Below are 25924 nucleotides of genomic sequence, written 5' to 3' on the forward strand. Positions count from 1 at the left end.
ACGGGCCAAACTTGTCTGGCCTTTGGTTCAAACCGAGAGAAGCTAGTCTTCTCCTCAGCGACTCCTAATTGGAAGCTAAGGGTATATTCAATCCTCCCAATACAACAAGGATTAGAGATTCAAAAGTCTTCGACATCGAATCCACCCCTGGTTTTATGACTGTTTTTTTTTCAGAGGGATTTTTTTCAAAGCTTTTTTTGGGGGAGGGGGGCATGTTTAGCCTAAGAAATGTATGATCTTTAATTACTCTTAATGTTGAATGGATTTGATTCTGTCATTAGTTTTGTTGTTGTTGGTTTGCTTATACTTTATTTTGCAAAAACGGTTAGTAAATTATCGAGTGTCGAAATTACGTAACAGTGAAATGTACAGGGCACCAAGAGGAGAATTTTCTATAATCTTATCTCTCTCTAGCTGCATTTTGTACTTGTGAATACAGAATTAAATTGAATACAGAATGAATTGTATAGCTCTAGAATGCATTCTGTTACTACAGAATTGAAATGTATGAATATAAAATGCATTCTGTAAGTATACAATGAATATAAAATGAATTGTGTAGTTGCATTCTGTAGCTAGAGAGAGAGAAAATTCCCCTTTTGGCACCCTGAGGTCCTCTTCTTCTGCTTACTATTCTTTGCAGGTTCTGAGCAGGTAGCACATAGACGTACCCGACACAATGTAACACGAGGAGGGATACCACCAGGTAATGGGAGATCCCGGTACAGGCTGACACGAGAGATCAGATAACACCAGGTGACGCCCTCGGCAGTCGCTGTTCATCATCTCGAACCTAATTACAGTCTACATGCGTTAGATGGACCTGACCATTGTACTGGATGGTCATTTCCAGCTATAGGCGCCAGGTAAAGGCCAGTTCGCGAGCTTTGCATTTTTTTTTCTCCCTCGACCCTACCGGTATCAGTCAACAAATTCTCGTCACACAGCCTCTGAACTTTCACGCCTTCCTTTCTTCTCCACACAGTGACCAGGCTCTGACCAGCCAACAGCCACTCCTCCGCCATTAGTCTCCAAGCCTGTCCACCTCATTACAGGCCGACACAGCCATTACTGTCACTGTTCAGTTGTCGGAGCCATCTCTCCGCTCTTTGTCCGCCCCTTAGTCTTTTGACTTGGGCCACTGGACTCCACCCCTCTTCCGCTGCAGAGTTACTGCCCCTCGGGTTATCTTACGAGAGCGTCGCTAACAATGACTTGGTAATAAGGGGGTATAACTCACTGATGCCCAAGAGCGTGAAGAGGAATGTCGAGCAAATGTTTATTTGCGAAAATTGTTTACTTACGCGTAGGTAGGTACCGCGAATAGCATCATTAACAGAACTTGAATTGCAATGGCTACAGTGTATCAAAACAATAAATTACTAATTAACTAATTATACACTCACTCCATTATGCTGAACGCTCGATCTCAAGAATGCTACACTAGCTACAGACATTACTAAAACCAAACCAAAACGAATTTATTATTACGAAAAGCATTTTGAAGTTGATGTTGTGGGAAGAAAGTGTAATAAGCCATTAACTGAGTCATATACAATGTTGCTTCATTCACAGAACCCGTATCATGATTTGAGAAGCCGAGCAGTTGGAGTGCTGGCGTCCGAACTGAGAGGCGGGCCGGTTCGACATCCATGTGACGCAGCAAATTTTTCCCAGCCGACCGACTGTCGGGAATGGGTACCCGACCCCTCCAAAGAGGGATGGCTCTAACAAGCCCCGATGTCTCACCCCGACTCAACATCTCTTTGTGGTCTGTCAGTGTGAATTAAGGGATTTTAAGATATAGGCAGACACTGATCTTGTTATTTTGATGAATGGGTGTCTTCTACGGAACAGGTGTCTGGACGGATTAGCATTGTCGTGGTATTATTTGTCGAAACAACCGCATAATAAAGCGTGAGTTGTATGTATTTTGCTTTTTCATGTTATTTTTAGATTTCTCGTTTGCTTCTATTTATTTTATTTTCTATTTCTGTACTTTTGTTGACATCACACGTTTAGTTATTTTTTAGCAGACGAACAGTAAAAATGGTCATGAACTGTGAACTGCATGCGCAGATTATAAGGAGACATTGGGGCTTATAACAGGGGAACGTAAGGCAGGGAGGAAAAAGAGATAAAAGAGATAGGGTCCCGAGAAAAGACAGGTATTGAACACCTCACTACCATACGATCTCAAATAGGTCCTGGTCCTTAAACTGATTAAGTGTTAATCTTTGCACGCCGAATATTTGGGATAATAAAAGCAACAAGCCCAAATTACAGAAACTTCCTACTTTTCGATTCTGAGTGATTTATGTCCGGAAGAGAAGCTGTAAATCTGATTGGCTAATTTTACGTAATCCCGCGTGCGCCTGCGAGCAGCAGACACCTGTACACAACTGCTGTTGCGTGGGAGGCCCCGTGACGGACGCACAACAACCTGCAGCGCTGCGCGGTGTCGGAATCTGATCACACGTTCACATGTTCACACAGCCGCCAACTTCACGACAGTTTGTGGAGGAATATATGTCGTGTCCTTCGCTGTCGACTGAAGCTCAGCTGGTGTCTTATCGTCGTTCCAATCGACACAACACAAACCATCTTCGTGTACGACGACCACAGGCGGTCAGGAAAAGTATAAAAGCAAGTTCGGTGAAGTGGGTTGGCAGGCAGGAAGGTTTACTCGCATACAAGTGGCCGCCAGCTCTGTGTCACAAGGTATTAGAGTCCAAAGAGGTTGGGGAGGGGCAGGAACGAAAACAGGAAATGTAAAGCCTGGTCATTTCTCGTTTCATCTGTTGCTTGAGCTATTCGTGACGTCACCAGAGTATGTAACCCTGCTCCGTGTGCGAAGACCTTACCTTCTGTCTACAAGGACCTTCGGAGACCGAGTTTACAGGTAAGTTTGTTCAGATAATAGATTTTTTTCACTTTTTTGTGTGCCAGTATCAAACGTTCACTTCAGATGCAAGTATCAAGTGAGTTTTCCTGAGGTGAACCCTCAAAAGGCCTACAGAATGACATGTCATACATTACTGATTGAATGTTACAGTAACTGTTACTAGCCGTTTTCCTTTTTACTGACTTTTGTAGATATAATTCGCTATACTTTATTAGACAATTCTGCATGGTTATTGTGGTAATAACAGTTACAGATTTTGTCGGTTGTAAAATATTCCAGTGACTAGGCAAAGCTCAGCACTACCTACTATTTCAAGAATTTGGATTAGTGTTACTACTCCCAATTGAGTTTTAAGTTATTACTCAATTTGTGAGTACTAATTTGAGTTACTACTCCTCATGCAATATAGAAATGAATGAATATTATCACCAATGGTAGATAGGAACTCGTGAGGTCATGTTTGTACATCTTTAATATGATCCCCAGTCTTGCATTTGCTTAATCCTTGACAACGTAAACTTATTAATTAATGCACATTCATGAGATCCATGTTTTTGATATTTCAAATCATGTATCTCGAGAACAGAGGGGAGGGGAAATTCAAGCAAATCTAGTTAATTAGTATCTTGCACTGAGCGTTACCCAATCATTAAATAAATGCACCCCGCTTGATCTTTGAGTCCTTCTCCCTTCGGTACATGTTATTTATCCTCTTCTGCTGCTAGTCTTGTTGTTATTTCTAATTTTGATAGAAGGCTAGTTCAGTAAATCTAACACACATAAAAACAGCACAGGACAAATGTCATGACAAATCCGGCACCACGAGCAAGATGACTGAAAGAACAACAACAGCAACAACAAAAACCCACAAAAACGAACGATCTGCCGGTGATTAGACGGTTCCCGATAAAAATTGTAGCAATCGACCATGATTACAGTTTGCTGTCATTAATGTCTAAAAACTACTTGAAATAATAATGATGCTTATTTGCTAGCGCGCGAGTGTTTGAGAGTAGAAGGGTGGGGAGAGAGTAAAAAGAAGAAAAGAGTGTTTGAGGAAAAGTGTGTGTGTGTGTGAGAAATTGAGAGAGATCTCGCGCACGTGCTGGCCAGGAGCTCACACACACAAACCTAATGTGACATCCGCAGTCAAAAGGGCACGGCTGACCTTTACCCCGATCCTTTTTCTAGGAGGCGCTGTCCGCTCATTGTTGAATCTTCTCACCTCCCAGTTGACTTGGTGTCTGTCCCAGACACTCACCGCCTCGTTTTCCTCACTTAGAGGTCAGATACCTGTGCATCCTCCCGAGACAGACGAGGAGCGGCGGTGAACAAACGCACCGAGCTGTTGGTCAAGCGAGGGGCCAGCACGCCCTCCCCGATCCCACGTCCAGATATCTTTCTGACGGTCTTCCTCGGCGTTTGTCTGTTTGGCGTCCGCAGTCTTCTCTTTAATTTATCTGATCCCAGTCCCGGCTGCGTCAAATATTTAGGAAAGCCCCGAGAAACTCTGCTTGCCCTTGGAAATGGCCGTGCTTTGGGAGGTTCACTACTGTCTTGGCAGGACGGGCAGGTAGAAGGGGGCTAGCAAGCTTGGCTGGCGAAGAGGCAAAACGCATGAGCACGTTTATTTTTTAAAAATGAGTTTTATGAACCATCAAAGTGTACAAATCAACCCCATCATGAGACGGTGAATGAAAAATTCCATTTATGTAGGATGCGGACCCAGTAAATTATACCTTTTCCTATTCAGAAATGTGTAGTTGGCTAGATGAAAAAAAAAGGCTTTTGAACCACAAGGAAAATATTATTTACACACGATAAAACAATAAAAAAATTAATAAGAATTAATACAGGATCTGACAGAACCTGGTCAATTGATTTACGTGTTAATATGAGAAGAAATTGAAACGTTTTCCTCTGCACGATATTTCTGTTGTATATTATTTTTAGAAACCCAAACAACAAAAGCAAATACACGAGCAAAAAAAATTTTTTAAAGGTGAGAATATGTAAAGGGATAAGTTTTTATTGTAGCACATTCGAAAACTCTGCTTATACCTTTGTAAATACATCTGGTTCATCACCAAACACCTTTGCCATGTAAATAGTTTCTAGAACGTTTTTGTTTTTCGTTGATGTCAACTTTTGCCACCTGTCAGTGAACGCTGTCTCCATGATCAGCAACACGCACCCAGTGATAAGGCCACCTCACCTGTCGGGGTCAGCTTGTTGCCCTCACGTGCACAAGGGGAAGGTGAGGACAACGTTGGACAGGGACTGTCATTCCATCGTCTGACTAAACCCTTTCTCGTGTAACTCTCGAGACCTCTCTGTCTGGTGTATAAACAGTGGAACACCGGAGACACGAGCCAAACGAGTCTTGTAAGATCTACTCCACACGCGCTCTCGTGTAAACTTCTGACCTACTGACGGGTTACAGGGGACAGGTGAGGGGATGTCCGGACAATTTTTAAGGGAGAAAACACGTTTAGCTGGCAGTGCGGGAAAGTACAGAAGGAAGTGGGCACGTCTGCGGATCTCCATGTTTGCTGTGGAATATTTACTTGACTGGAACGTTACGCACGCGCGGAGTAACTGTCACTCCTGTGACAAAATATACAACAACAAACGATACACCAGCTCTCACAAATTCATGGGAATAATAATGAAAAAACGTTATCTGCTATTATTAAAGAGCAAACATGTAAAGCCATAGTCACAGCAAGCAGACATTATCACAAACTCCAGTGATATTATATTTTCGGGTATGCACGCGGACGTGCGTGCTTGTGAACATGTGCGTCTGTGCGTGCGCGAGAGAGAAAGTGTGTGAGGGAGGAGAAGCTGATGACGCGGGTGGGTAAGCTCCACAAGTTGTTCCACCATTCCTACAGCACATAAATTAGGTTTACACACACAAGAACAGACAAGCATGTATGGAGCAGGATAAAAACGCTGCTTACAAGAAGTTTACGCTCAGCCGCGCCTTTTGAATTGGAGCCCATAACGGATCTTTTCAAATTTTTTTTTTTTTTTGGAATTGTCCGCTAGCTAGGGTCTAGATGTCACCAACAAGACGTAAAGAACGTTCCAGTCAATGGTCCTTTTGTATCAACGGCGTTCGTCCGTCCATTCTAAGTCCTGATTTCACATCTGGTTAATGGAACTCCTACCCGAAGTGGTTCTTTTTTCTTGTGTACACAGCCATGGCAGTCAAGCAACACATACAACACATCGGGTTTCTAAAAATATTTTTTCTGTGGGTTGGGGGGCTGCAACCATTTCCGTCACGGGTAATTGTGCGCTGGTACCCGAGACGCAGGGAGCGACAACACAAGGCAATACCGCGACTTCACAGGCCGTGCGACAAGGTATTCTGAGAGCGAATTCAGACGATGTAGAGAATTGAACTCACCTGCCACTCGATTGCTCGAGAAGTGAGTGAGAGAGGGAAGGGGAATGTTCTTACCTGCCCCCACCATCACCAGTATGGTGAGGTGTATCGACGGGATTGTGGAATGCGGGATCACTGACCACATCCCGTTGCCAAAGGCGACTGGGATATCGGACATCTTTAACGGTCCTCGTCCGCCCTTAGAGGGCAGCAATAGGATGTGACGTCACATACAGGAAGGGACAGTAATTTCTTGTGTTAATTGCGCCCTGAAGCTTGTAAATGAGTACGAAAGATTGATTACTTTGTGTAATGGATTGTCGAAGTATTAAAGAATCATGTATAATGTTTGCGGCCCTAGGCTCCTCAAGGGCAGCAACAAAGAATAAACTATATATAATGTAGGAGACATATATGTGCAGCTGCAGGTTATTACAGTACAGAATGAACATGTTGATTGCATATGTGCAACACAGAACGAACTTGTTCATAGTATATGTACAATACAGGATAAAGCTGTTTATAGAATATGTTAATATATACATGCAAAACATGAAAGGCAACTGAAAGGCACATCAAAAGCGTGTGTGCGTGCTCTGTATGTTATCTCTGTCATTATTAGCCGAGCAGATGACTGCCTCGCCATCACCTGCCTTCAAAGCACACCATCGTCTACGACACGTAAATCATTTTATTTTTGTACTCGGACACTTTCCACACCGTAACTGCTAGTCAGGATGAGAATATCCAGCCCGGGTCTGGATGATGATCCACAAGCTCTCGAGACACTGGCAAAGACCACGAGAGGACGGAGACTCGCTCTTGCTCCACCCCTTCCCCGTCTTTGTAGCGACTGCCAGAGGCCAAACCTCATTTGTTGTCGGAGTTTAAACGAGACATTAGTTAATCTCTTTTTATATCCTTCTTTTTGCCCTTTGGCGACTGGCTTACAGGGAGTTGACATGGAGGGTTGGAAACATTCGCCATCAGCATGGTGAGCTCGGTGTCTGCCTGGCAAACGAGTTATGTGTGCACAGGTAATATCACTTGCAAGTGCCGCCTCTCGTCGCTTGTCACCTCCTTCAAAAAATAAAAAAAAAAGTCAGTACCCCCATCCTCCACCCAACCTGCCGCTGTTGCTAGGGGCAATCGGCTCGTGCTGCCTGGTGTGACGTCATTTGTGTAACGGGTAGGGCCGTAATCTCGCTTTACTTTTAGCCTGTGAGCGGACGTGAAGGTCGGGTGTGCAGGTTGACTTTTCCCTTTGAACTGACAGGTGAGAAAGGAAAACAGGGTCTAGTCATTACTGCTGACAACCTGTCGCTGTTATGCTAGGTTGTGGTGGATTGAATTTGCCGAACACATGTAATACTACACTGTCAACAAGTGAAAGAAGGGGTGGGCTCATGGAGCAAAAAGACAATACGATTAAATTAAATAATCCTGACAGACGGTTATAATAATAATGCTGTTGACTTGAAGGATATGAGGCGGGAAAAATATTTTTTAAAAGGTTTTATAGAAAGTCTCACATGTAACAGAAATTGAGAAAAAAAATTAGCAAGGTGTGTTTAAATTCCACCGGTAGAATGTTGGTATAAAAGTAGATGTAGACTGTTAATGCCCTGGTATCTTTGAAAGTGTACCGCGCCCATGTGTGTGGGAGATATGTGAAAGTGTTTGTGACGTGTGTTCGGTGTGTGAATTTTGTGTCCTGCCTTTCTTCCCACTCACACAAGTCTGTAAAGACTATATATATAAAAAAGAGTGTTCACTGAAGTTGAGACAATAAAATGTTTTACTGTAGCCCCACCTCCCAACATTAATTTCTTGACCAACTTGTCCCCACCTCACCTGCAAGTCCTCGCGTGCCAATTAGGTGTGTGCTGCCGCCATGGAGTATCTGGAAAAAAAAACCCAACCTGTCAACCTCGTTTTTCCGTCTCTCAGTTGCCAACTTCAAGTGGCTAGGAGTGACTGTACATATTTGCCCACCGACCTGTCGGGTGGTCGTGTGCGCTGCACGTCTTTCATTAGCACGCGACTTCACTACCGCCCATGATAATCACAACTTGCGTCTGCGGCCAGGTTAGCTGTCGAGTGTAAAAGAAAGAAAGATGGTTGGAGGAAGGTATTTTATTGCGAGAAATTTAGAGTGGATTGTGCCGTGTTCTTGAGTTTTTTTTTCAGGTTTATCACTACATCCACACATAATAAATACTACGCATGAACCAACACACTCACGCATGCACTCCTGTCCCAGCCTCAGAATCTTTCATCCAAGCATCAGCGTTCCGCCTTTGATATTTTTAGAGGGTTGGGGAGTCAGAAACTTTAAAAAACGCACGAAGCTCAGGAGTGTGCGAAGTCCAAGACAATCCACAGTTAAATGACTAATCACAAACAAAACATGACGGTCTGCCAGCGGTCATCTTTGCTGTCAGGCTGTTGGTTCAACAGTAGCGTTGGCTCGTAAACAGTTAAACCAACACAGCCAGGTAAAGCCTCGCTGCTCGCTTTGTTTTCCGAACGTGGAACAAGGGCGCAGGCAGCAATCTGTGGACGATCTGGTCAGCCTCGCCAACACTCGGCCTCTTCACCTTCTCCTCCCGCCTGTGCCATGTTAGCCAGACCTCCTGACCTTCAGGCGAGGTGCGTGCTGGACTCCAGGTGTTTTTAGTCTTCCGCCAGAGCGCTGCCAACATCCAAAACTCGTCTGGCTTTTCCATATGAACCCCCCAAAAAACAAACATAATTCTAGCTTAAAAGGGACGAGTTTTCAATTATTCTAAATTTTCTGTTTTACTCAGCTTTATAGTTTTGTTGGGACAACAAAAAAACAAAAAAACAAAACAAACCAAACAAACAAACAAAAAACAGCAACAAAAAACAAAACAAAAAAACCCCAAAACAACAACCCATTAACAAAAAAACAAACAAACGCAAAACACATTTTAACAGATAATCGGTGTTTTATTAAGTTTCGTGTCAAGTATGCTATGATATATATTTGATAGCGGATCTTACTTCTCAAAAGAGGAAATTCGTGTTTCTTTATAAATTCTTTTAATGATTGTAGCCGTTGATCTGAAATGAAGAGTACATTCCGTTAAAAAAAAAAAAAAAAACACTCAAGCGTGCCCTTTATTCTTAGAAAGAAAAATTGACCGCCTGCTTTCGACTATATGTTCGTACTTTAAAAAAATAAAAAAGTCTTTAAACCAGATGGAAAACTAATCTTCTCGTGAACTTTCGAAATATACTGATGATGACCAGTCAGCCAATCAAATCTTATCTCGGGTTTTCATATTCTCAAATGATGCACTAAAGAGGACTTCGGCGAGCTGCTTCTGACCTTTTCACAAAGGGGAGGGGCGGAGACCTGGCTCACACTCTGACGCAGGACGCCTTGCCGAGCACAGGATGCGCCCATCCTTCTGGTCTGACAAGCAGGGCCCCCTCTTCTTCTTCTTTTTTTTTTTTTGGTCTGCACCTGCAGCCTCTTGAAGTTGCTGTGAGCTCAAACGCCGTGCACCCTCTCGCTTCTGCTCATACCTCCGTTGCCCCGTTTGTGTCTCTGCTCGAGGCTTGTCCAGATTCGTCAAGGATGTCCAAACCATACAACCGACTGTTTCGTGTTGGCTGGTCGGGTCTTTGAAGCGCTAGCAGCTGACAGCAACAGCGGGATTTAAAAAAAAATTTTCGAGCTATTTTAAATTTAAATAAAATAAAAACGCCAGCTGACGGTTAAACTCCTCGCTTACCACCAAATCACGTGCAAAGACCAAACTTGGGTTGAACAGCTGTACTGTAATGTAGCAAATTATATTTTAAACTGTGGAACCAAAAAAAAAAAAAAAAAAAGGTAATACATGTATTTACCAATAAATTTTTGTTTTCAGGACTCCATTAAGTCTTAGAGCATTGAAAAATAATTAAAAAAAAACACCACACACACACCTCTATCACTGTATTTTCTTTGTCAGACAGCTTTCGGAAACACGTTGAGTCCAGCTCCATGTTGGCCACTGTCCCAAGAGGCCATTTTCCCTAATCTTGCAAAACATTCTTTAACAAAGTCAGGCCTATGGCAAAGGTTAAGGCCACTTTGAAGTCTGTTGCAGCGACCACACATCTCCCCGCAGACATCAGACTCGTCCCTGTTTGGGTTTCTCTCCCAGAGGTCCCTGGCCTTTGCCCCCAGGCTCAGTGAGATACTCCCAAACCAAATATCTGTACACCTTAGGTCTCTCTAACAGGTCTCTGCCTAAGCCAAGAGGCAAATAAGTTACAGATAACATCCAGGTTACACAAACTGTTTTTGCGTTACGTCACTGCCGCCACGGATGACGTGACGTGACGTAGCTGTTAGTCGAGTGTCGGATGCCGACACCAAGGTTGAAACTGCTGTCATGTTCCTTGCCGATCGACATGTCAGACTCGCATTATGTCCACAGCCTGTGGGCTTGTCGCTTCTGGGCTAGACATGAGACTGATTGACTCACCTGAGGCTTGGGTTGACATAGTACGACACCTACAACGCTGTTTATGCCCGGGATAGGTGTGAACGGGGGATTGATAGGCTGCTGTTGATTTGTTCCTGTCACTGTATCACATCCTGATCAGGTTTGCTGACAGTCTACTGTGAAACGTTCTCTAACCAGTCATACACATTTAGTGAGGTTCGGGTTACAGCGGCACAAGACACAAGACCGTAGAAGTATAACAATAATGTCTCAAACTATCCTCTTCTGTTGCCTAAACTTACCAAAGAATTTTGCTAAATAGTTTCAAAAACTGACACCCTGGTATAACCTACCCCCAATAATTGTAATACAGGTATTTTCGCTCTTCCACAGCCCAAGAGTTAAATTTAATGTTGATATCTGCAGTTTATAGAAATAAAATAACAACACAAAACCAAGAAGACATCCGCAAGAAAAGCAGTAACCCTTTTCACACAAGAATTCAATGTTATGTTAACATCTGAAATCCTTAAATTTATACATATTTAAAACATATATTTTTGGACTCCAAACAACCATTTCCCATATGAAGAAATAAAGCCGCCATTTCTAATTTTCTAAATCCTACAATGTTACACTTATCTAAAGGGACAAGTGGGAGAGAAAGCGGGAGTACCTCGGAGAAAACCCCTGATTGCCGACCCTACGAACAGGTGTCGCATACAAAAGTCTCGAAACGAGATATGAACCCAGGTCCTGAAGGTGACAAAGTGTTTTATCCACTTCACTACCGGGTGCCCACCCTTACAATGTGTCTACCGACGGTTTTCTCTTTGATGAAGAATGGCGATTAAATTTCAGTTTACTTTCATCCGCCGTGCTCTCAACGCAGTTCATTATTCCGGTCCCGTTGGTGGTTGTATCGTGGCACCCGCTGGCTGTAGAGCAGGGTAACAAGTACCCGGGGTGATCGCAATGCGATTCATTTCCTTCGTAAGAGCAGTTTATTGAGTCGTTTATGCAGAGAAAATCTGCCTCTTGGGACTGGTCAGCTATAAACATGTAATGACTAAGTTCTGGACAAAAGAAACATGTTTGATCCATCAGGAATCTCATAAACGAGCAAATGGAACCTGCGGATTTGCACGTGGTCACCTTTGCTCAAATACATACTCATCGCGCTTCACATAAATGTTTGAAATGATGTTAAAGACAGGAAGACAGAAACATGCATGAATGCTCGAAGACATTTTTACACGTGTGTGAGAATGCTTATAGACAAAATAGTGTGAAAATGCGTACAGACTAGTCAGTACATTAGACTGCATGAAGACACGCACACACAAATACAGGTAAGAGAGTGTGGTCACGCACCAACGCTCGACATGCAGCACGAGCGTACATGCACGTGACCTGATTTTTTTTTCTGTCTCGTCACACACAGGTGGAACGTCTGCACCCGACAAAGGGACTAACGAACACGTGTCCTGGAGCCTTTTACGCTCTTCATCAATTCCATTCAAGTTGGTCCTGTACACCTCCTGTCACCATTACTGTCATTTTCAGATTACCGCCTCCGTCCTGCCCTATTATGACTTCACAGTCACGTGGTCGTCACCACCAAGAAATTACACGTTATTTTAGAAAAACTTTCATCCTTCTTTTTCGTAAACTTAAACTTTATAGTTTTTAAGAATTTAAATTTTGAAGAACTAGTTTCTAGTTCTCGATTAGACATTGCAAACTACTACCAGGCGAGGCAGATTGACCTTTCACCACCTGGTGGTCAACAAAAGTACTACTGGTAAAATGTGTAGGTCTTGACACCTAGCAGGACTGACGGCCCCTCCCCAGGCGTCCAAGTCAAATGAGTCGGATTCACCGCCGCTACCCGTGGAGAGTCACTACCCTGGTGTCTCGTTAGCGGGGTATCGATGTTCCGCGACTTCTGGGTGGAACGGTGACACTTGGTGTTACGTCTGTCTGACACGGATCCAATGGACTAGCTACCTGCTGAGACAGGGTGGGGAGAGAGAGACTTGGAATGTATTAGCTTTCAGAGGAGAAATGAAAATCGAGTCAGTGGTCAGAAACATCCATTCGCAGTCTGTCGACAGCTCCCCTAGTCATGGGAAGAGAGTAGTAAGTGCGTTGCAGCAGAAACTGATCTCGTGGATATATCATGTCTTCCACCCGTTCCTCCCTCCACCCCTATAAACCCCAGACCTACCCCCCAACCCCAGTTCGTGCGACATTTGTTGGCCAGCTGGAAGCACGAGCCCTCCATCAGTGGGAGGAATTTCTGACTTTATCGCCACCTTTCTCCATCGTGTCTTTGGGAAAGGGAAAAGGGGAAAGGGTTGCTGCTTCCAGGTGAACTGTTTGGTTGTTTGATCATGCCACCTGACCCCCCGAAGAGGGGAAATAAATTCTCTTTCAGGTGCTCCTGCCTTGCCAGGGACACAGAATTATCAGAAACCCGCAAAATGGTTGCCGTCGATAGCATTGTTTCCTATCGGACCAGGCAAAGCGGTGTTGCTGATAACTCGCCCGATGAACCACACCAACCTGCAATCCTGTCGTCAAAGGGGATTAGTGGATTAAGCCCACGGTTTCAGTAACCAGAGTTATGTCTGAATAATCGCTAAACCTATACTTAAATCTCTCTACCGACAAAGATTCTGATTTTTTATATAAATTTTCCTTTTCTTATTCATGTCAGCTATTGAAATCCCTTTAAAAATAAAAGCAAGCAGGGAAAAGTTGGTAGTAGAGTCTGGTGCTGATATCATAACACTGACCCCTGGTGTTGTAGATGAGTGAAAGGGACTCGTGGCATGAAAAGTCGACTGTCGTGTATTGCTTAATATGTCAAATTAGATATTATATTCAAATATGTCGAATCAGTAGAAAAATGTATATTCCGTGTATCCCTTAGAAGCACGTTGACTGGAATGAGATTAACACACAAAGAGCCTGTAATATATGTACGAAAGCTCCGCAAGATTAATCAAGTAGTAGGAATGCATATTAAACCAGGACTAATCGCAGTTTATATATTTTTTTGGTAGGTCTCACATGTCAGATTGTTTAACGGCTTCGTTTAGAATTCTGTTGTTACAATAATATATAATTTTTTGGGAAATACAATCGACTGAAGCTTCGCACGGAGAACATGGACATGAAATTTGTGCCAGCGAAAAATAAGTGCCTAGAAAGTAAATCTGTACAACATGCTGCCGACAAAGGACGGTAGTGAGGTAAACCTCCACACATGGTTGTAATTTCCCTCACAAATAAACTGCCTCCAACGCTCTGTACCCGCCGAGGAATTTCGCCTCCTAACAGTCCCCACCCCCCGCCCATTCTTCCACTATGTCCCCCACAGGCACCCTCCCCGCCCTAAGGTTACATGACTTTACAGTGCAGGATGGGTGTTCCTCCCCAAGCAGACGGGCGGCAGTCACACCTGTGAAACACCTCTTGCCTCCTTTTGTCGCCATCACCTCGCTGTCTCGTGTTCCCGTCCGCACCGCCCGACAGTCGGCGTCTGGCGACGACAGAAGTGTTACCTGAGCGAGGTTTGGGGGGGATGCGACTACAGGTGGACGGTTGGAGGAACGTCAAGGTGCTGGGACTACCTTGGTGACGCACATCGCACGCGCCGGCGGCCGACCGCAGCAGCACGCAGCCGACCAGCGAGCCGTCCAGACACGCAGCCAGCGTCTGACACGCGAAGGTGCCGCGCACTGGGAGCAGGGGTCCCGACTCGGGTGAGCACCGCAGCGCCCTCTGGCTTCGTCCTGGAAGTGAGTGGTTAGGACGGTTCAAGTCGGGAGATCGCATGCGCGAGGGTGAAGTGTACAAGCCGAGGCTCTTGAGGTTGCATTGTTATCAACGGACATTGTGACTTGAAGATTCCCCTTGCGATTATTATTCAAGATTTATCTGGATTATCTCAGAGAGAGGTTTGTCTTTGATTTAAAAAATAGATACATGTATTCAGTTTGCACTTTTGCTTTTGGTAATTTGTTTTCTTTGGGAGGAGTAAAAAATGATCCCGGATCACTAATTTACCAGTGTTTGTCTAAATGTGTTTAGAGTCATTTTTTGCAGCATGTACAGTTTCAATCATGAGATTTGATTTTAATTAAGTATGCAACTCTTTCACCCTAGACCCATGATCACCATATACCGAGACTTATCATTACTTATCGTTACCACTTTTTCTTCAACGAAAATTACGACAATCTGAGAATTATTTTTGACAGATGGAAATAGGTTTTTTCCCTCCTGAATGTTGTACTACTCAAAGGAACAACCACCGTTCTCGTATCATTTTTCTGGTTGCTTTTTTTTTTCCTTTGCGTTTTTACAATCAAAACTTTATATTCAATGGCAACTTTATCAGATGATTTACGTATTTGTTTACCTCTATTCCTTTAAAAAACAAATTAAACGTAAAGAGACATGCGCATGCCTAACTTGATACAACACTGAAGGGTGGTGAAGGTATGACTTGAGTTAAAAAGATGAATGTTAAGCAAAATCCTTTTGCATCCTTTCCCTGCAAGTTCTTTTCTATATAAGCTGCTGTATTTTTGGCATGAATGACAAAATAAGACACAAGAAGCGAAGTTATTCCCATGTAAACACCGCCAGCGCACGTCTCGGGTTTACACTGTTGTTCTAAGGCGTCGAGCTTGACCTCCTGCGGGTCAACAGCAACTGCACGGGTGTGCATCAAGCAGGAACTGTTGCTGTCATTGGTTCATCAGCAGCAGTAGCTATGATCCGCAACCCAGTAGGTGTCTTGGTCATAATTGTTTGTCGTCCTCGGATTGCGGTGTTCAAGCGCCCACACGACCCTAGCTGTGAGCCAGCCGTTAACACACATAAACATTTTAAATTGAAATAAAACCCCAAATCATCAACAATTATAGCAATTAAACAAAATTTAAATTTGCTGTATCAATACTCTCTTGAGGTCTGATTGGAGCGCAGTGTGCACGTGTCACACCGCCGGTTGGTGACGCCCAAGACTATGACGTCATTTGGCGTCCGACGCCAGGCCCGTACGCACGTTGAAGCCGCTGCACGTCGCTGGTGTTGACAAAATCAAATCCATGGTAATGTTAGTCGCGTCCCCTTGACTGGCGGTTAGCTGCAGCAAGGAGCGGCGATGCACAGACAACTCGCGGTGTTGATGTTCGGACTTGTTTGTTAGCATCTGGCTTTCGCGTACAGCTTCAGAGAAGATTCTAGATACGCTTACAGGGCTGTAGGAAAACTTGTTTGCACACTGAGGACAAGTGAGAGATTGCTCTTCCCTTTTATTCTCCTCCAGTGTTGTCATCACCAAAGAGAAAATGCATAAGAAAGCTGTCCAAAGGAAGACTGATGTACAGTAGCCCAAGTAAACCTGTAATAAGGTCTGTTTATAGGTCTTGGTTTGGTCTAAAAAATATGCCTTTTATTTTGTGAAATATTGGTGATTGTTATTCAAACATGTTTTACTAAGGACATCGGGATTTAAAAATTCTAACCTGCAATAAAGTTAAAATAAAGACATGCACATGAATTTCATAGATGTCGATGATGGTGATAAGGAACAACATCTATCGCCGTCATCAATATCCTGTCATTCTCACATTTGAAAAAAATTGCTGGATGCCACTTTATAATAGCTTGTTCAAGCAGTCACAAGACCAATCCAGCACAGATATTTTACCTGTGTGAACACCTTTTTTTCTCCCATCTCTTTTTATTTGTGCACATCTTCCACGAGATACGAGCTTTGATCGCCACTTAACTCAACTCATGGGCATACTATGAGGAGAATGCAAATTAAGATTCCCTTTGAGAAAGCCACCACATCCGCTGTTTCATTATCCTCACGTGACTGCTGCAGGGAGAGAGAGAGAATTTCAACGCGGGTTTTGAACTGCGTGCTTCGCCTCCCTGGCATAGACAGGTGCTGATGTGTTTGCCGATAACACAATGCTCACACAGGTCTCTTTGTGATATGAAGATTGCAGTTGTTCTTAATGCTTTATGCACTGGCCCAATATCTGGCGCTCTCAAACATTACAACATGCAGATGTGACACGAACAAACAGCCGGCAAGAGTGGGACCATTGACAGACCGCCAATATCCGAGCCAGTTGAACCTTCAAGGGGTCAAAGACGTTTGTGGGAGGAAAACTAATAAAACAAATATCGTTCACTTTTTTTTATTCATTGTATTCAGCAGTAATAATTTCTTGTTCTTCGTGCATAGTAGAACACAAGTGTGGGAGCTGGTCAGGGAAAAAATGGTATTAAAAGGAGAAAAAGAAATAATGCGCATTTTTTTTCCATTCGTAAATATTAGCAAGTAAATCAACATCATTAATATTTACTTTGTACAGTAACAGTTTCTTGATCTCACTGACAGCAGAACATGCGTCGATACACGAAGCTAAGAGTTGGTCAGAGAAGTAAATGGCATGAAGGAGAGAAAGTAATATAGAAGGTAGTTTGTCGGAAAGATTCTAGTTTCACTTTTTGAAGTCTTTATCGATGTGAACACAATTTTCATGTCTTTCTTTCATCTTTCTCGCTTGTTTCAGGTGATCGTAATCAGGATAAAAGGCTTTGCGGTGGGAAGACCCACTTCTAAATGCAGGTCAACCAAAGTCGCATTACCTTCTTTACTGTCCAAGATGACAATTTAGCTCGCGTATAACTTCTAGCAATCAGTGTGGAGTCTTTGTCATCAGGAATTCTCGTGGAAGAGTCATCATGGCCTCGTCACGCCGACATTGCAGGGGTCATTGTCACTGACCATCATCCTCCTGGCGGTGGCGCACTTTCGGTTGACGAGAGCTCAGACCGAGGTGGTGGTGTTTCACCTGCAGGAGGAGCTGCAGGCGGGGTCACTGGTGGGCAACGTCTCGCAGGCCAGTAACGTCACCAGGGGTCTGACCCCGTCAGTCGTTAACAGCCTGCAGTACCAGATCCTCAGCTCGGACGGACCCCGCATCAGCTTGCTCTTCAACATCAACACCCGCACGGGGGTCATCTTTACAAACGCCATGATTGACCGCGAGCAGGTAAAAGCCACCTCTGCTCTTGTTTATTAATATTTTGGAACATTGTTGGTACTTTTATCTCGCGTTCTTCTCTCATTTATCACCGTAAATGATTTTAAAGACACTGTATATAACAGAGGAATCCGAAATGGCAGAAGATATGAAGAAATTGTGAGAGGTCAAATCATGTGTATGCTCACAAGAATTTTGCATTAGTCAAAATTTAAACTACATTCATCGTCTGACAGTTTTAATGTGTTGAGGCTTTTTTCTTTCCTAACAGATGTGCAATCTTTTGACCACTTGCCAGGTGGAGTTTGATGTAACAATTAAGTCTACAATTTCTACTAACTTCATCAAACTTGTATCAGTCAAAGTCTTTATTGACGACATCAACGACAATGCTCCTACCTTTCCAACAAACGAAGTAAACATCACCTTCCCAGAGAATGCGCCTCTAGAGACGAAGATTCCTGTATCAGGTGCATTCGATCGGGACACGGGACTAGCCACACCCATCAGGTAACTAATAACAGCCATTTTGTCACAAAACTATGGGTTTGTTTTTCTCACTCTCGTTGAGTATGCGTTGTGCAACAGATTGTGGACCACAACACAAAAATATTTGTAAACACGTTTACAGAACGGTTCGTTCTTTACAGGTACTCCCTACAGGATACTGGCGTGTTTGTTCTGTCGGAGGAGAGGCAGCTGGACGGATTGTCTTCCCTGAAGCTCACCCTCAAACAACCCCTTGACCGCGAGAACATCTCCTTCTATTCGCTCCTTCTCCTGGCAAGCGATGGTGATGATCCGGGCAGCCATACTGGAACCCTTGTGGTCAACGTTGAGGTCGGGGATATCAACGACAACTCCCCGACGTTCACTCAAAACGGCTTCAACCTGACGGTCAATGATACGGCAGACGCGGGCACCACCTTCGGGCAACTGAAAGCCTACGACGCTGACGCCGGCGTCAACGCACAGCTGAGCTTTCGCTTCAGCATTCTGACAGAGTCGGTCGTGCAAGACCTGTTCCAGCTGAATGAGATTTCCGGAGAGCTGAGTGTGAAGGCCGACCTCCAGTACCAGTCTCGTCGCAACTTCCAGTGCGTTGTGGAAGTTTGGGACCGCGGGGTTCCGCCTCTCTACTCGCAGACCATCCTCAGGATTCAGGTCGTGAACAACGGCAACACCCCGCCCGAAGCTGGAACTGACCCTTGCTGATCCCGCTTACGACACAAGAAGTACCCGGATGAATGAGAACGCTGCTGTGGGTACCTTCGTTGGCAGCCTTAAGGTGGAGGACCTTGACGAAGGCAGCGATGGTATGATCGAGTGCTGGAGCACGAACCCTCACGTATCGCTGGAGGCTTTTGATGAGAAGAGCTACGGCGTCGTCGTGGCCAATGAGTTGGACTACGAGGATAGCCCTCAGGTAAACATTTCCATCACTTGCAGCGACCACGGGATCCCACGTCTGACAACATCGACTACCTTCATAATCTACGTGCTAGATGTCAACGACAATGCCCCGCAGTTCACGCAATCTGTCTACAACGGGTCAGTGAAAGAAAGCATTGAAGGAGGTCAGAAGGTCGTACAGGTCCTGGCGCTAGACAAGGACGGCTTTAACAACAACCAGGTAATGTACTCGCTTGGCGAGGCAGACGAACGTCTCTTCACTATGGATGCTACCACCGGCTGGGTTAGGCTGAACGTGTCTGTGGACCGGGAACACACTCCCATGCTGACAGTTGTGGTCTTTGCGACAGATTCGGGGAGCCCTCCGTTGACTGGGACGGCCACAGTGACGGTGTCAGTTGAAGACATCAACGACAACGTTCCTTACCTCAATAAGACCGATTATTACATCAGCGAAGCGGTGCCGGTTGGTTATGTCTTTAACGCCCGAAGTTGCTGATGACGACGTGGGCGTGAACGCCGAGGTCTTAGTGTTTCGTCGCCGACGAAGATATTGACGTAACCTCTCCGTTCATCATCCTTACGAACGGGTCTATTGAAGTCAACAAGAAACTGAACCGAGAGACACAGAACGAGACGAGACTAGTTGTGTTTCTGCGAGACAAAGGGACGCCCGCTCTCACTGGTTCGGGAACCTTGACTTTGCACATTGTCGCTTACAATGACGAGCCCCCGCAGTTCTTGTTTCCTTCCCCCCTGAATAAGACAGCCTGGATCGGTGCCGAGGCTCCTCTTGGATCCCACGTTTGCCGAGTGCAAACCGCGGATGGCGGGCTAGGCGCGCCCCAGAACGTCCTGTACAACATCGCTGAAGGCAATGCGGACAATTGGTTTGGCATCAACAGTCGATCCGGGGAGCTGTTCGTCGCTCGTAGCCTTCTTCCTCTCGCCGGTTCGACCGTCCAGCTGAAGATTTCCTCGGCAAACACGCTAAACCCTCAGATGCTGAGTTATGGCGACTTGGAGGTAACAGTGGGGCCGTCCAACGCCAGCCTGCTGACGCGGGCCGCCTTGGGCGCGCAAGACAGCTACGTCATCGTCGCCGGTATCATCTCTGGCGTCACGGTCATCATTGCTGTGGTTATCATCTCAGTCATCGTCCACCTGAGAACGACAGACCTGAGGAGGATGCAAGCTGCCAAGAGCAAAGCCACTAGACCGAACAATGTCAACTCTCGCGTTCCAATCGCAGTCTCCTTTGTGCCGGAGGTAAAGGGAGAGAAGCTTCAGAAGACCAACACCACACTGACATCATCTATGGGCGGGAAGAATGCTGCATTCACAGCCTCTGAAAAGGGGGGTTCTGCGGTGCTAAAGCCCACGCTCTGCAGCAAACCACAGCTCTGACCAAAGAAGCTCTTGAGCTTCATTCCAGTCCCCCTCAGCTGCTTATTCCTGAGGTAAGTTCGGTCTCTCCTTTTCGTTTGTTTCTCTCTCTCACATATTGCTCTCCTGGTGAGATATGGGTACCCTTTGTTGACACCGGGGTGGTGACTGTGACTTTTTACATGGAACTGATGTCGCCAGTGAGGTGAAAGAGTCGGCACTCATGTTATTTATCGATGGTTTTGGTCGGTAGGCTCGTATCGACACCATACTTTAGCTGCTGAGTGTCAGGGATGGTCACCGCCTTCAAGATGTAGGTATGAAGGTAAAACGCTGTTTGTGGGTGAACAAGCACGCGCCGCGAATGTAACTGACTTCTCCCAGGCGCGTAGAACTTTGATTTGGTACTGGCATACTATTATTTATACAAATCTTCCCGCAAAACTCCCTTTGCTGTTATCACTTGTCTCCGACCTTCCATGCTGAGAGCCTAGGGTGCTTTTCGCCGTTCAGAGAACAGGAGGCATTACACTAGCAGGCCTGTGTCACCTCATTAAGACTCGTCGCCAGTGTGTGTGAGCACTGCAGTGTGACGACCCCTCAGAGGCACCATCCCGAGGATGATCAAAAGGCGGCGGACCGTCTTACAACCTTTGACCTCATCTCTCCACGGTGTGATTTTTCGGTTGCTGTTGGTAAAGGCAAGCGCGTTTCCTATCCTCGACGGTGAGGTCCGACTGGTTAAGTGAGACAACAGGAACGGAAACATGAGATATTCAACATTGTGCAGCAAAGAGACAAAACTGCTCATACAGTTCCGCCCCCCCTTCCAAAAAAAAAAAAAAAAAAATCATCCCATAATCATCTTCACTCTGCCATTTTAAAAGGCCAATATAAAGATAATAAAACAATAAAAATACAATCGCGACGAAAAGCTAATATAATCTGAAATATTGTCCTGCAAACTGTCTGTAAAATTAGTCGAGAGCATTGTGAATTAAAAACTTTCATGCCTTGCTTTGACAACAGCACAAAAGAAAACATTTTTTGTAGTTATCACCGACCAAACAGTTGCTAAACGAGATCCTGTGACACCTTCCTAAAACTAAGCAGGCGAGACTTGACCTTTGACATGTAGGTCAGCTTGTGTCTTTGGAGAGGGTGTGGTAAAAAAAAATGTCTGCTTGCTTGGTATTAATTGAAGTGTCAATGTTTTCAGGGTCGCAAACACTTGGTATCGAAGATCACAACAGCGACACATCAGGGGAAACAACTTGCGACAGCGGGCGCGGAGCGAGTGACGAAGAGATTGTCGCCCCTTTACATGAGGCTTACGCAGGTGAAGACTTATATCGCGCAGTGATATGGCGTTATTGGATTAAATATTTCTTTTCGATTTTCATTCGTTGCGGCTATTTAAAATAGTGATTAATGAAACATGAGAGCAGCTAGTATACGAAATGAGAATTACTTTTAATAGGAATAAACTGTGGTCAAATATAAATCGATTTATTGCTGTTATAGCAAGGTTTCTATCGTATTTAGATACCCTTACTGGTTTAATATTTAAACATAACATTGAGCGACAATTAAAATAATTGCTTGTTGCCAACGTGAAGGTATGAACTTTGTATCATGTCAGCGTTCCGTTTTGCAGGTTACCGACCGCAGGCACGCGTCGATGCAAGGTACTCCAATGCGCCACCACGGATCCCACCTCGCGAGCCTCTCCAGTGGACACAAGTTGGGTGGAGAGTGTCGCCACCTGCTGACGCACATCGGCGTGTCCCTGACGACATCCGTCATGGTGACATCTTGTCCAGAGCTAACCAGTTCCGATATTCTCCAGACGACAGAACCTCCCCACCGCCTCCTTTTTATGCTTCCAGCGTACCTAGTCGTCGGATGTTAGCTTCTCAGGAACCGGATGAAAGTCTAGGCAGACAGTTTGAGCTTACCAGTGGGCGCAAGTACCCGAAAAGTTCGCGCCAGACAGGACCGGGTAGGAGCAACGCCCCTACTGCATCACCCAGTCCGCCACTCCAGCGAGAAGTTGTGTCGCGGACAACTGAGGGTGAGCTGCCGGTCAACAGAAGCAGTTCGACCTGCTTGCCCTCAGGTAGCAAGGTCCAGGGGACACCTAGCAAGGGTGGGGAGGAAAGCGGCCATCAAGGGAGGCTGGCTTGGCACGCGGACGGTCCGCCACCCAGAGCGCGCCCGTCCTCGTCGCTGACAAGCCTAGCTCCGAGTGGTGACGACGACGACAACACCACCACCTCCGGCAGCTACTCCATCGACTTTGATGACATCATGAATGTCTCGCTGGAATGCTGATTCACACCATCCTCTTTCTCTACAATCTACCCTACAACATACCCGTTAGCTGCTTCATTAAGGCATGGAAACAGCGACCGGGGAAACAAACTATACTGGCATCCTCTTATGCAAACTGCAATGAAAGTTCATAGAATTTTTATAGACGTCAGAACAACGACTAACTCAGAGAGTTCTTAGACTGCTGGTGCTTCATTAAAACAGATACTTGTCCGAGTGATAAACACACAAACAGCGGTATTAGGAGACGGACATTGTCGTAAACTTGCAGATTCTCGATGAGGTCACTTCAAACCTTGAGCAGCCGTGACTGTAAAATACTGTTTTGCAAGAAAAGACAAACGGGTATGTGGACTAGGGGCACACAACTAAACAATTTCTAACCCATGAATGGTGTATCGTGCGTTTAAACCATGCTTGTCAGGAATGTGCTCCATGATCATAGTTTGAACTAGTCTGTTGGAGGCAAGGACACGGCAACTTTTGCAAACAATTTCAAAACGGTCGACATCCATCGCAGTCTGATTCCAGTCTTGCCACGTCTGACAGAAAGTGTTTGTCAGGCGAATAAACCACCGGACTTTGTGATTAGTACACAGCAGATGGCAATCAGCTTAAGTATTAAGTCTTTGGGACAAAGTATTTAGTGTCGAGCTGTGATTGTGAGCGGATTGAGAACGTGTTCACTGTATATCTGTGTATAGCAGGAAGCACACGTGCATTTGAGTATACGGTGGTGTGTGTGTGTTTGTATGTGCAAATCTGTGGGTTGATATAAAAGTGTGTGTGACGATTAGTGGAAGCATGGCTGTGTGCGGGTTGTACGTTTGCGTGGGTCCTTCTGTAAAGAATATTACATCATTCTCTAATGGAAGGCGCGCATGTAAAGCTAACAAATAATTTTACTCATATACGGTGTCTAATAAACCTAGCTACACGTGTGATGTAGATGTGTTACCTTGATGTATGTGTGCGTGTGCATGTTATTACATTAAGGCGAATCCAATAAACAAGCACAACCTTTTTTGGTGGCGGACTTGTGATGGCAAGTCATTAGTTGATAACAGCTGTAATGTTATTTTTAGAATATATTGTACATCTGCTGCAGGCTCGGTTTTGAGTGATGTAGTGTCTGCTCTCAGGCTTCAGGTGTAGAGAAGACTGTGGGAACTTGCCCTCTCTTTCTCTCGCTAACGAGGTTTTTCACGGCCAGGTGATGCCCACCTGCCTGTTCATGTTGCCCATGCTCTCAGAAAATTTAGGAAAACTGCACCAAAACTGATGTGCAGGATCATCATCGTTGTTTAGAACAATATTGACGACCATGTGGATATTAACGAAAACAATGAAATCTTAGCGTTAACTCCAATTTTCACGGTTTGAAATTTATCTCCTGATTCCTCTTCTGGTTCATTGTTTTCCCCCAAAGTCAGAGTCAGGCAGGTGCCAGACCTTTCCTGCCATTGTGTTTGACAACGACCTCAGTGATAACAGAATCTGTAGTCTAGCCTCTTTGATGGGATTCCAACAAAGGCAATTGTGTTGTGTTAAACCTTTGACCTTTCGTGCCGACCCCGTGTGTCTGTGACTGTAGGGGCCAGCGGGCTCAGGGAAGCTCTACCACATCAGATGTTGTTCTATTGTTTTGATAACGGTCGCCAAAACGGCTTTTCCTGCGTCTGTGGCGGTCTTTGTTCTCCGATGCCTATCTCCTCCGTTAGCGCGTCCTTCTCTCCATCACCAAGCTGTAACGTGCAAGTGTTCGAGGCGTGTTTTCTCTCACTGTCCGCCTACTCCTGCATGCTTGATCGGTCCTGTCTGGCGAGATCCTGCCTCTCTATCTGACTCTACCCTCTTCACATTCCTCCTCAGACACCCCTCCCACCCTCACCCTCACCCCACAAAATAACCCTAAATAAATTGTGAACATATAACTCCTGACCTTTTTCACAAAAAAGCGAAAGAGCATCAAAGCACGCAAGAACAAAGAGACAGAAGACGTACGAAGTAATTATAATGATGATGATCAAATCAGACATAACATAATGGTAATATGATTTGTTATTTCGACATAGTTTGCTAAATCTTTCGTCAAGTACAATAACATCTGAAAAAAATCTAAGGCAGTGGTGGATTACTATAGATAGGAACAGTTCTACAGACAAAAAAACAACAACAAACACCCCTCCCCCAAAACAAACAAACAAAACAAAAAAAAAAAAACAACAAAAACAAACCCAACAACAAACAAGCAAACAAAACAAAAACAAAAAAACCCCCCAAAAACAAACAAACGATGAATAGTGTGGGTATAATGGTGTTCTAGAAAATAAAAGTTACTTCCCTCGCCCTTTTCTCCACTAATGTTCGCTTCTAGACATCATCTGTCTTTTTGTAACCAAAATAACGGAAACCTCCACTATAGGTAAGTCCTACAGGTGCTAACATTGACAGGTGGGGAGGGAAATTAAAGAGTGGACGGATGTTAGCAAGCGACAGTATGAGACTCATCGACATTTGTCGTTAGTCATCAGTCTCTCTAGTGCTCGTCATCGTCACGAACATTGTCTACTGTTTGTAAAGACTCGGCTGTTGTCTTTCACTAGCAATTCAGACTGTTTACCATTTATTATTTCTGAATATAGTTTTATGCAGTCGCGAAAAGTGTAATGTGCTAGTTTAAAAAAAGAAATATCCAAGTAACTATATATATCTGGTTGTCTGGGTCTCTTCTTGCGCTGCCAGGAAGACCTGGCTAATTACTGACTTTCATTGAGATTATTAATTTTAAAGTCAGCGGTCGCCTGTACCTCTAGGAGAGACACAATCACTTGTCCATGACTCGTTTTTTGTCAACACAAAGCTGCATCACTAGCCACGATCTCCTGATATCGTATGCGGAAATATTAATCTGCTTAACCCAGTCGCATTCTGAGAA

The 25924-nt window shown here is 44.8% G+C and overlaps 1 protein-coding gene across 1 annotated transcript; it reads left to right on the plus strand.

Moving 5' to 3' along the window:
- Positions 1–2369: 2369 nt before the first annotated feature.
- On the plus strand, positions 2370–23928 carry LOC112559594 (protocadherin alpha-2-like). The gene is given in 8 exon segments (XM_025230926.1): positions 2370–2902; positions 17380–17862; positions 18125–18363; positions 18504–19063; positions 19065–19759; positions 19798–20671; positions 21872–21991; positions 22310–23928. Coding segments are annotated over 7 exon segments (3183 nt in total). The 5' UTR covers positions 2370–2902; positions 17380–17844; the 3' UTR covers positions 22987–23928.
- The last annotated feature ends 1996 nt before the right edge of the window (positions 23929–25924 follow it).

The sequence above is a fragment of the Pomacea canaliculata genome, linkage group LG3, assembly GCF_003073045.1.
Source record: "Pomacea canaliculata isolate SZHN2017 linkage group LG3, ASM307304v1, whole genome shotgun sequence".
NCBI classification, from domain to species: Eukaryota; Metazoa; Mollusca; class Gastropoda; order Architaenioglossa; family Ampullariidae; genus Pomacea; species Pomacea canaliculata.